At 65.9% G+C, this 10,041-nt stretch overlaps 3 protein-coding genes across 5 annotated transcripts in view; 2 read left to right on the top strand and 1 right to left on the bottom strand.

Annotated features, from left to right (window-relative positions):
* ATP13A2 (ATPase cation transporting 13A2) overlaps positions 1-995 on the top strand; it is a 25,002-nt gene extending 24,007 nt beyond the window's left edge. The window contains exons 28-29 of the mRNA XM_040229398.1: positions 182-371; positions 457-995. Coding sequence (XP_040085332.1) covers positions 182-371; positions 457-591 — 325 coding nt within the window. The 3' untranslated portion in view covers positions 592-995. The remainder of the gene's footprint in view (positions 1-181; positions 372-456) is intronic.
* A 2,831-nt stretch (positions 996-3,826) lies between these two features.
* On the bottom strand, positions 3,827-5,109 carry LOC120854430 (proline-rich protein 2-like). Its single transcript, XM_040228428.1, has 2 exons — positions 5,010-5,109; positions 3,827-4,668 (listed from the first exon to the last, which is right to left on the bottom strand). The coding sequence occupies exons 1-2, from the start codon at positions 5,107-5,109 to the stop codon at positions 3,827-3,829; spliced, it is 942 nt and encodes a 313-aa protein (XP_040084362.1).
* On the top strand, positions 4,183-9,806 carry MFAP2 (microfibril associated protein 2). 3 transcript variants are annotated; one of them, XM_040229395.1, is made up of 9 exons: positions 4,183-4,248; positions 6,098-6,174; positions 7,486-7,575; positions 7,723-7,749; positions 7,863-7,949; positions 8,067-8,111; positions 8,863-8,950; positions 9,063-9,136; positions 9,323-9,806. In XM_040229395.1, the coding sequence occupies exons 2-9, from the start codon at positions 6,138-6,140 to the stop codon at positions 9,424-9,426; spliced, it is 552 nt and encodes a 183-aa protein (XP_040085329.1). In that variant the 5' UTR covers positions 4,183-4,248; positions 6,098-6,137; the 3' UTR covers positions 9,427-9,806. The 3 variants fall into 3 exon arrangements, with proteins under 3 accessions (XP_040085329.1, XP_040085331.1, XP_040085330.1); XM_040229397.1 differs by having other exon boundaries at positions 4,195-4,248; positions 7,489-7,575; XM_040229396.1 differs by lacking the exon at positions 4,183-4,248 and adding an exon at positions 5,283-5,482.
* The last annotated feature ends 235 nt before the right edge of the window (positions 9,807-10,041 follow it).

The raw sequence follows: 10,041 nt of genomic DNA, 5'->3' as shown, positions 1-10,041 counted from the left end.
GGCGCGCCGGGAGGAGGGGGGGCGCGCCGGGAGGAGGGGGGGCGCGTGGGGAGGAGGGGGGCGCGCCGGGAGGAGGGGGGACGTGCGGGAGGGGGACACACTGGATGAAGCGGGAGGGGAGACGGGCTGGACGACGGGCTGGGGGGCTGGTGCCCGCGCGGCCCCCTGACCTGACGGGCTCCGCTCCCCCCCTCCGCCCAGTGCCCTTCCTGGTGGCCCTGGTGCTCTTGGGCTCCGTCCTGGTGGGCCTTGTCCTGGCCCCCGGGCCCCTGCAGGGGCCGCTGACGCTGAAAGGCATCACCAGCACCCCCTTCAAGCTGCTGCTGCTGGGCTTGGTCGCCTTCAACGTCGTGGCAGCCTTCATGCTGGAGGTGGGGCCCGCCCCGGGCTGGGATTGGGGGGCCCCTGGGGGGGGACTCGGCCTCAGCCGCCCCCGCACCGCCCTGTCCCCCGCAGAGCCTGCTGGACCAGTACCTCCCGGGCTGCCTGCGGCAGCTCCGGCCCAAACGGGCCTCCAAGAAGCGGTTCAAGCAGCTGGAGCGGGAGCTGGCGGAGAGGCCGTGGCCGCCGCCCGCCGGGCTCGCGAGGTAGCGCCCCCTGCCGGCCCCGTGGGGTAGCGCTGCCCGCCAGGCCCGTGAGATAGCGCCCCCTGCCGGCCCCGTGAGGCAGCGCCCCCTGCCTGCCTCGTGAGGTAGCGCAGCCAGCCGGCCCCGTGAGGTGCCGGCCCCATGAAGCAGCGCCCCCTGCTGGCCCCATCAGGTAGCGCCGCCCGCCGGCCCGCGCCCTGCACCCTGGACCTGCTGCTTCTGAGCCTCCACTGGACCCCAGACCCCCTCCGCCATTCCCCCCGCAGCCCCGAGGCTGCAGCTTCCCACTTACCCCTAGGGAGATGCTAGCTATCCACATCCCCCACTCCGGACATTCCATGTAGACGACAGACACTGCTCCAGGCAGAGCCACTGTCAATGCAGCAAATAAAGTCCTATTTTCCTGGCCGTGCCTGTCTCCTGCCTGACACCACAGACCTGGGTCCCCCTGCGTGTGTCTGCTCCTGGCATCCCCTGAATTTTTCAGATCACAGTGGATCGTGCCCCTTTCTGAGCTTCCATGTCCTCGTCTGACAGTAATATTTCCAGGTCACGGACGTGCCCAGTGCTCTGTTCAGCATTTTTATGTACTGTCATTTAATTCTTATGTCTGTGGAGTACCTTTCCTCCCCTTCTTTCAGGTTTTATTTTTGGTCATGCCACGCAGTTTGCAGGATTTTAGCTTCCCAACCAGGGATCAAACCCCGCGCCCACAGCAGTGAAAACACCAAGTCTTAATCACTGGACCACCAGGGAATTCCCAGTCCCCCTTTTACAGATACAAAACCTGAGGCTTAGAGGCCATGCAGCAGGTAGTCAGAGCTGGGACCAGGTCACTTTGACCCCGGAGTTCACGCTCTTAACCTTCCTACTCTCCTGTGGAGGCAAGAGAGAACAGGATGTCTCAGACGAGTGCCAGCACCTACAAGGCCTTGACTGGGGCAGCTCCCAGCTTTCCCGGCCGCAACATCCTGGGCTGTGTTTGCAGTCCAGTCCCTCCCTCAGATGAAGACTCAGGCTCAGCCAGAACCATACGCATCGTCCCCTGGGAGAGGGTGGGTGCTCCTGACGTCATCCCAGCGGGTGGGGGGGTGCCCTGGCTGAGCCCTGCCCTAGAGATGCGGCCGGTCATCTGTGCTGGGCAGGGGCGACAGGAAAGAAAAGCCCCTCCCCAGCCTTATTACTGGAAGCCATGAGCTCAGTGAATATTGACTCAAACCGAGAACCAGGGCGTGGGGTGTGGAGAGGCAACTTGTGCCACCAGGGGCACCCACAGACCCTCCACTGTGCTCTGAGTCTCAGCGGCGGTTCAAGTGGCAAATGCTGCTCCGGGGGCCAGAGGACACATTCAGGCCTGGGTGTGAGTCCCTGCTGCCCCTAACTGGTTACTCCTGCCTGTGCTGGGCAGTCGTGTGTCAGGCACAGCGCTATAGTGGAGAACAAAGCCATGACCTCTGCCTGGGTGCAGTTTATAAGACGTGGTGTGAGAGGCGGGCAGGGAAGGGGCAGCTCTCCAAGGAAACGGGGGCAAGAGTGCCCTACCTGCTACCCCACCCCGAATGAGCCGCCACCTGTGCTCACGTCCTTAAGACAGAGGAGTGTGGGAGCAGCGGAGGGTCTGGGAGGTGAGGTCTAGGGGCAGTAGCTTGGGGCTCAGTGCCCCCCTTGTCAAGCGTGGCGGTGATTTAGTCACTCAGTCGTGTCCGACTCTTGGGACCCCATGGACTGTAGCCCGCCAGGCTCCTACGTCCATGGGATTCTCCGGGCAAGAACACTGCAGGGGGTTGCCACGCCCTTCTCCAGGGGGTCTTCCCGACCCAGGGATCGAACCCGGGCCTCCTGCACTGCCGCGGGATTCTTCACCCGCTGAGCCGCCAGCCAGGGGGTTCCTTCTACCCTAGTGGGATTGCACCCGGCCTCAGAGAGGGGCCTAGGGAGGGCAGGGAGGGCTGGGCTGGCCCCTGGGCCCAAGCACTCCCAGTGACAAAAATCCCCACTGTTCTGCCATCAGCGGGTGGGGGGCAGGTAGTTATTCATCCATCCATTCATTTGACAAACCAGCATTGTGGAACAAATAACCCCAGGAACGGGTCCACTCCCTGCCTGGTAGGACTCAGAGTCTAAAGGACAAGTGGCCTAAAGAAAGGCAAGGGGGCCTGAGGGCGTCTCGGGCCCCATCCCAGCCAGGCCTAGACCCCTGTGACCAGGCAGGGCGCCTCAACCCCCACACCTGGCTCGTCTCCCAGGAGAATCCACTGGGCGTTCATTTATTCATTCCACAGATGTTTACTGAACAGCTGCTCTGAGCCTGGCGCTGTGCCGAGTGAGCAAAACGGAGAATGAGCTGAGACTGAGATTGTCCCGGTCTCCATACAGTGGACAGGCTCAGGCGGAGAGAGGCCACCAGGGCCACGGCTGGGAACAGGGAGAGGGGGTTCCTCCGCTGAGGAATGGCGGGGGGTTTGTCATCTGAAGGGGGAGGGACTCATCGGTGTTGCAGGAGAGAGACGCGCTTGAGCAAACGCCCTGTGGCAGGTAGAGGAAGGGATTTGATGAGAAACAGCTAAAAAGCCATTGAGGCTGTTGGGAGACCAGACAGAAGGTACGAGAAGGCAGAGCCGGGCTGTGGTGAAGGTCGGGTCCTTGGGGTCTCCAGGGGAGTTCAGCCTTGTTCCCAGGTACCTCGGGACACCAGGGAAAGGCTTCAGGTAGAAGCCTCCTCTAGCCCACGCTGAGTGGGTGAGTGGGTGAGGGCGGGCCTGTTTGGGAAGGCCTGCTGCTGCTGGTTGGTCACTCAGCCGTGTCTGACTCTCTGTGACCCCCTGGATTGCAGCCCGCCAGGCTCCTCTGTCCCTGGGATTCTCCAGGCAAGAATGCGGGAGTGGGTTGCCATTTCTTCCTCTAGGGGATCTTGCAGACCCAGGGATGGAACCAGCATCTCTTATGTCTCCTGCTTTAGCAGGCGGGTTCTTTACCACTAGTGCCACGTGGGCAGGCCTAGCGGGCAGGTATCAGGGACTCAGGATGAGGGGTGGAGTTTGGCGGGCTGCGGGTGGGGAGTCAGCTGTGTGAGGGAAGGGAGGTGGGCTCACTCCCTGAAGGAACACCTGCAGGGCCGGGGCCGAGGAGGGTCAGGAGGCTGTGATTCTGGACTTGAATCCTCGCTGAGTTTGGGGCCCTGGGGACATGGTGGGGCCAGGCCCGGTAGCCTGTGGCCGGTGGGTCCGGAGAAACGCTGGTTATGGAAGCCCGCTGCGGCCGCGAGCTGCCTGGGGAGACGCAGGAGGCCCGGGAGGGCGTCCTGGAAGCCGGGAGAAGCCGGAGCGGAGGGCAGGGCGCGCGGTCCCCTTCGGGAGGCTGCCTCCGTCCTGTGTCCGGCGGAGGCGGTACGCCCGCCTCACCGCGTTGACAGCGGGCCAGGCGGGATGGGGACAGGACGGCGGCGCGTCCTGCACGAAGCGCGCTCCCGACAGGACGGGAGGCCGGCCCCGCGCCCCCGCCCCCCGGAGCACGGCGGCCCGGCGGCGCTCGCTCGCGTTAGGACCCAGCGGATCCGGGCGGGAGGGCGGCGCCCGCGCCGTCGGGGGCCCGGAGGGGGCGCGGGGGGCGGAGGGGCGGCTCGGCGGCGCGCGGACTCGGAGCGGCGCGCAGGGACCCGCAGGTAGGCGCGGGCCGGGCCGGGGGCGCGGGCGGGGGCCGGGGATCCGACGTCGGCGGGCCCCCAGGGGCTGTGGGGCCCGGGCCCGGGGGCCGTCTAAGCAGACGTAAGAGGGCACCGGGAAGCCTGGGTCCTCTGGAGGGGCGCCTTTTGTCTCCCCGGAGGAGGGAGGTGGCGGCCGGCGGGGGTGTCCGCGGGGCGGCGGGGACGGAGACAAAGGGCAGGGCAGGCCGGGGCCCCGGGGTGCGTCCCCCGCCCGCTGGGCCGCCCCCTCGGCCCCGCAGGTTCGGCCCCCCTCCCCGCCCGATGGCCCGCCGTCTGGACGCGCTTGCAGACGCGTCTCCTGGAGGGGCCCTTTCGCGGACTCTCCGCGGGACGGCCTGGCCCGGGGCCCCTTCCCCCAGCGAGCCTGGGCGCCCCGTGCTGGGGACAGACAGAACCCCCACCCACCCCAGAAACTACCTCCCCAGCTGCTGCCTCCGAGTGGTGACAGCGGCAACCAGCCTGGGAGCCAGATGGGGGCAGGGAGGACTCGGGGGCTCCAGGCCGTGGGGCCCCGCGCGAGGAGGAGGCCGAGAGTTTTCAGAGTGGACGCCCGGCCTGCGGGGCAGCTGGGCCAAAGGCCTCAGCTTCCCCACCCCTTCCCCTCCCCTTCCCTCCTCAGTAAGGCTTGAGGGGGAGTGAGACGGGGACGCGGGCAGTGGCCGGGGTCACAGAAGGAGAGGATCGCGGGGTGGGGGTGGGGCTCACAGAAGGAGCGGTACCAGGTCTCTGCCCCTGGCCCCCCTCTCCCTCATTCCCTGTGGCCTGGAGGGGGCAGGGGTAGGCAGGCACGTTTCCAGTTACCCGTCTGGAAGAACTCATGTTGCGGGAGGGCGGGCCCCCGTGGGTGAGCCCAGGACTCCCTCCCAGCCCCCGCCCCGGCTGAAGGCGGGCAGTCTGGAGGCTGCCCCCACTGCGCTGGGGCTGGCCGTGAGGACTGGTCGAGTCTGCCAGGTCCTCCGTGGGGCCAGACTGGAGACGGGACTCACCCAGCGCTTCTCGAGCTTCAAGAGCCTGCCCGCTCCCCCCAAACTACGCTTGTGACGCTCGTCAGTCGTACCGTTTCAGGCGGTCCAGAGCCCCTGGGCTAGGGGACCGGGGTCCTCTTGAGCGCTGCCCTCCAGGCTCGGGAGAGACGCTTTTCAGGCCCCACCCTGAGTGCTTCCTGCCCAGCAGACAAATAGCCCTCAGTCTCGTGAGCGTGTGATGGAGTCAGCCAGGTCCTGGGCGGCCTGGCAGGAGGAGTCTTCGCGGGGCGGGAGCTGGCCCGGGCTCATGTGGTTTCCTGCTGGATGCCTGGGCCCCCAGGCTAATTGGGAGCAGGTGTCGGTCTGGCCGACTGCTGAGTCTGGGCTGTGATGTTAGTTGGGCAGGACTGGGGTCCCAAGGATGGGCCTGGGGTCGTGTTCTGGGCACTAGATTCCTGGAGAAGTGCTGAGCAGAGGGTGGGCATTGGTGTTGCGGGGAGAGCAGGGGCAGGGATTAGGAATGTCTGTGGAGTGTGGGCGAGCAGGGTAGGGTCCGTTGTCACGATCGGCTCTGGAGGAAGGCGAGTCTAAGCAGATGGGGGTGCCGTGCTGCCCGCCCGGCCCGGGAGGGAGGCGAGTTCCTCAGATCCTGAACGCCCAGTGGGGTCTCAGGGACAGATCCCTCCAAAGTGGTCGCTGCCCCCGAGGCCCGCCTCCGTGGCCCTCCGTCTGCCTGGCCTCTGTTCCGGGCCCCCTTCTCCAGGCTGAACTCTGGGAGCGGAGGTGGCCCTGCAGCCCTGGGGTGGTGACCTGGGGAGCAGCTCGCCCTCCTCTTTCTCCAGCTGTCCCCGGACACCGGCCCAGCACGCTCGCTGAGCAGTCATGAGAGGCGCCTCCCTCCTCCTGCTCTTCCTGCCTGGTAAGTGGCACTGGGCTGGTGGGGCTCCCGCGTGGGTGCCTTGTCCTGCGGCCGGAACTGTTTCCCGAACCCCAGGGCCTGCTACCTCTTGGACCACAGACTGGACTGGCCAACCCCCCCAAAGTCTGGAGGCATCTCCTGGGCGCCTCCCCAACCCTCCACAGCCTCAGGCTCGGCCCAGGCACCAGGAGCCATGCTTTTCCGCTTACTGCCTGGTCCTCCCTGGAGCCGATGTGCAGGAATGGAGGCCCCTAAAAGGGGGTCTGAAGGCCTGGGATTTGCACTCCTTTGGGGCCAGCTCAGCTACAGTCCTGACCTTGGAGAGGTCCCTGGTTGTCTCATGAAAGAGTTGTCAGTGGGGATCACAAAGGGCCTGCCAGGTCTAACGTTCATTCATTTAACAGATACCTGTGGGGCGCCTACTCCGTGCCAGGCACTGGGATAGGCCCTGGTGATGCAGTGATCCAGTGGGCAAATGCCTGCCTTGTGTGGTATTGCCCTGCCGGTCTAGAGAAGGGCGAGGTGATAAACGTCAGGTTGTGTTGAGTGCTGTGATGGAAATAAACCGGGAGATGCGATGGTGTGGGTGGGTAGGCCAGCGAAGGCCTCTCATTTTTTAGTATTAATTTCTTTGTCTGTGCCGGGTCTTACAGCACATGGGAACATCAGGCTTCGTTGTGGGATCTTTCACAGTGGCCTTAGTCGAGGCACGTGGGCTCCAGTTCCCTGACCAGGGATTGAACCCAGGCCCCGTGCTGGGAGCACAGAACATCAGCTGCTGTACCGCCGGGGCAGTCCGAGGCGCTCAGTCGCTGTCCTGTCCCACTCTTGGTGACCCCGTGGACCACAGCCCACCAGGTTCCTCTGTCCATGGAATTTTCCAGTGCAAACCACTGGCGTGGGCGTTGTTCGTCTCCCACTCCAGGGCATCTTCCCGACCCAGGGATTGGACCCCATTCCCCAGCATTGGCAGCTGGACTCTTTACCACTGAGCCGCCTGGGAAGCCCCTGAGCGGAGCAGAAACTTCAGGAGAGACTTGGAGGAGGAGAAGCTAACCAGGCTCTCAGGCCCAGGAAAAGTCAAGTGCAGAGGCCCTGGGGCAGGCAGGAGAGGCCAAGAGCCAGCATGGGGCAGCTGGTCAGGGAGGTGGCCCAGGACCAGGGCGTGTAAGGGCCTTTGTGGACAAGGAAGCCGTATGCATCCTGTGAGTCTGAGTCTGCTGGGGATCTTACGGGCCCACCCGAGGGCCCACCCTCAAGGCCCCTGCTGCCCCTCCCTGCTGGCGCCCCCTCAGCTCTGTCTCCCTACAGCAGGCCTGCTGGCTCAGGGCCAGTATGATCTGGACCCACTGCCTCCGTACCCAGACCACGTGCAGTATACCCACTACAGCGACCAGATCGGTAAGCCCGCCGCCCACCTCCAGGGGCCCCCAGCCCGCTTCCCGGATCGGCATGGCTCGGCCGGGGGTCAGGCAGGGCGGTGGGCCCTGGCTGCACTGTGCCTGGGGGCTAGCCTGACCCCCACCAATTCCACATCTTTATTTCCAGACAATCCGGACTACTATGACTACCCAGGTAAAGGACTGAGAGTAGGGTAGCAGGGGCAGGCAGCAGGGTGGGGAGGGAGTCGTGGAGGCCTGCGGGGCCTGGTGGGAGGGAGCAGACCCCTTCGCCACCTCCCCCGGCAGAGATGACCCCCCGGCCGCCCGAGGAGCAGCTCCAGTTCCAGTCCCAGCAACAAGTCCAGCAGGAGGTCATCCCAGCCCCCACCTCAGGTAGGCTGCCAGCTCCAGCCAACCCTGGGGGCGCGGAGGGCTGCCCAGGGCCCGAGGAGGCGACCCCACCCTGCCCGGGACCACCCCAATGGTCTCTGCCTGCCTCTCCAACTCTAGAACCGGGGACTGTGGAGACGGAGCCCACGGAGCCGGGGCCTCTGGGTAAGAGAGATAGACGGGGCCCCGGGAGTTAGGGGGTGGTGGGAGTTACAGGGTGGTGGGGGGCCCAGCAGGTCGGAGACAGAGGGGGCCCCGGGAGTCAGGGGGCGGTGGGGGCCCTGGGAGGTCAGACACAGCCAGGCCTCTTGCTCTTGCTGGGGTGGGTGGTGGGCTGGGGCCCTTGCAGAGGTGCCCCTGCTTGAGGTCAGCAGGGCCCCTGGCAGCTCCGGAGACCCCTCTGCCCTGCGCTGGGCAGGGAGCTGGACTGCCCGTGGCCTTGGGAGGAGCCTCTAGTCCCAGACATGAGGGAGCGGGGAGTGGCTGGCAGGAAGCCCCCCCGGCGAGTGGTGCTCGGGGGCTTCCTGGGCTCAGCGGGACTGTCCCAGCCACGAGCCCGCCGGCCTGTGTGGGGGGGACCCTGTTCCGTGTGAGGGGCCTCCTGTGAGGCTGCTGTGTGTCTCTGGGCCTGTGTGGCTGTAGGTTTGTTTGAACTTGTCTGTTTGGATATAGGCCTCTCGGTGTGGTTGTGAGTTTGCACGTGTATAAATGTGCTGGATAAAATTGGGCAGCCTGGGAAGGTCCGGCAGTGCTGTGTGGGTGCATTGGCGTGCATGTCTTTGTGTGTGTGCGTGTGTCTAGCCTTAGGGTGCAGGGGTTCCTGGCCCCGAGAGCCAGTCCCTCTGGGGGTGCGGCTGGAGGCGGCCCCCAGCTCTGAGCCATGAGCTGCAGCCCCCTGACCCCACCTGTCGCCCAGACTGCCGTGAGGAGCAGTACCCGTGCACCCGCCTCTACTCCATACACAGGCCCTGCAAGCAGTGTCTCAACGAGGCCTGCTTCTACAGGTGAGGGCGGGGCGGGGCCAGACAGCGATCCTGAGGCTGAGCCCGGCTCCGGGCAGGGGGTGGGCGTGGGGTCCTCTCGCTGGGGCTGAGCCCTCCTGTCCCATCCCCTCAGCCTCCGCCGCGTATATGTCGTCAATAAGGAGATCTGCGTCCGGACGGTCTGCGCCCACGAGGAGCTCCTGCGGGGTAGGCAGCCCCCACCCCGCCCCTCCTGCGTTCCCGGGCCCGCCTACCACTTATCAAACGTGGGTCCGAGCCGGCTCCCCTCCGGCCCATCTCATCCTCAGACAACCCATCGGCAGGGCTGGGGCGCGCGGCAGTTGCCTCACCTGGCCACGCGCTGACCCCAGCTCCTCCCCGCCCTCCCGACAGCTGACCTGTGCCGTGACAAGTTCTCCAAGTGCGGCGTGCTGGCCAGCAGCGGCCTGTGCCAGTCTGTGGCGGCCGCCTGTGCCAGGAGCTGTGGGGGCTGCTAGGGGGAGCTGGTCCCCTGCCAGCCTGGGGCCCCCAGGCTCTGCCTGACCTGGTGCTTTCCTCCCAGCCCACGTTCCTCTCGTCTTGTTAGAGGGCTGCGGGCCTGGGGCTTGCAGCGGCCCCTCCCCTAGCCTGGCGCCACCCCCAAGGCCGCAAGGGGGCTCCTGAAGGGCTAGTCTCTCCCCCCGGGTGGGGGACGACCCGGGCGCTCTGTGGGACCTGGGCCCCTGACATGCCTTCCTCGTCGCCCCCCAGGACCGTCCCCCACCCCCAAGGTAGGCTGTGAGCCCCCCCACCCCAGCTGGTCTGCTCGAATCTCCTACAGCTCCTGGGCGTAGACCACCTCTGTTTTATACAAAATTAAAAACAGGTTTCTACGAAAGACGCGGAGTCCCTTTTTCGGCGGGGAGCGCAGAGGAGATGGCCGGGGCCACCAACCCTGAGCATCTTCCCCGAGGCTGCCCGGCCCCGCTGGGGAAGGGTCAGTTCTGGCGACCGTGGCCTCCGCAGTGCCAGCTCAGCCCTGCCCAGAAAAAGGTGGGCCCTGACAACTGGCCCCGCCCCCGGGCTGTGTGTGTGTGTTGCAGGAGGCTGTATCAGAAACAGAAGGTTCAGGA

Source organism: Oryx dammah, unplaced genomic scaffold (assembly GCF_014754425.2).
Source record: "Oryx dammah isolate SB20612 unplaced genomic scaffold, SCBI_Odam_1.1 HiC_scaffold_27, whole genome shotgun sequence".
NCBI classification, from domain to species: domain Eukaryota; kingdom Metazoa; phylum Chordata; class Mammalia; order Artiodactyla; family Bovidae; genus Oryx; species Oryx dammah.
This window is presented reverse-complemented; position numbering and strand designations above follow the sequence as displayed.

What these genes read in the sequence shown, in the direction of transcription:
- MFAP2 (XM_040229395.1), top strand. Translation starts at nt 6,138, where the DNA reads ATGAGAGGCGCCTCCCTCCTCCTGCTCTTCCTGCCTG. An exon ending in CATCCCAGCCCCCACCTCAG is followed by an intron (nt 7,950 to 8,066) that starts GTAGGCTGCCAG and finishes CTCCAACTCTAG; the next exon opens with AACCGGGGACTGTGGAGACG. An exon ending in CCACGAGGAGCTCCTGCGGG is followed by an intron (nt 9,137 to 9,322) that starts GTAGGCAGCCCC and finishes CCCTCCCGACAG; the next exon opens with CTGACCTGTGCCGTGACAAG.
- LOC120854430 (XM_040228428.1), bottom strand. Translation starts at nt 5,109, where the DNA reads ATGAGTTCTTCCAGACGGGTAACTGGAAACGTGCCTGCCTACCCCTGC. An exon ending in GGGCCAGGGGCAGAGACCTG is followed by an intron (nt 4,669 to 5,009) that starts GTACCGCTCCTT and finishes GTCTGTCCCCAG; the next exon opens with CACGGGGCGCCCAGGCTCGC.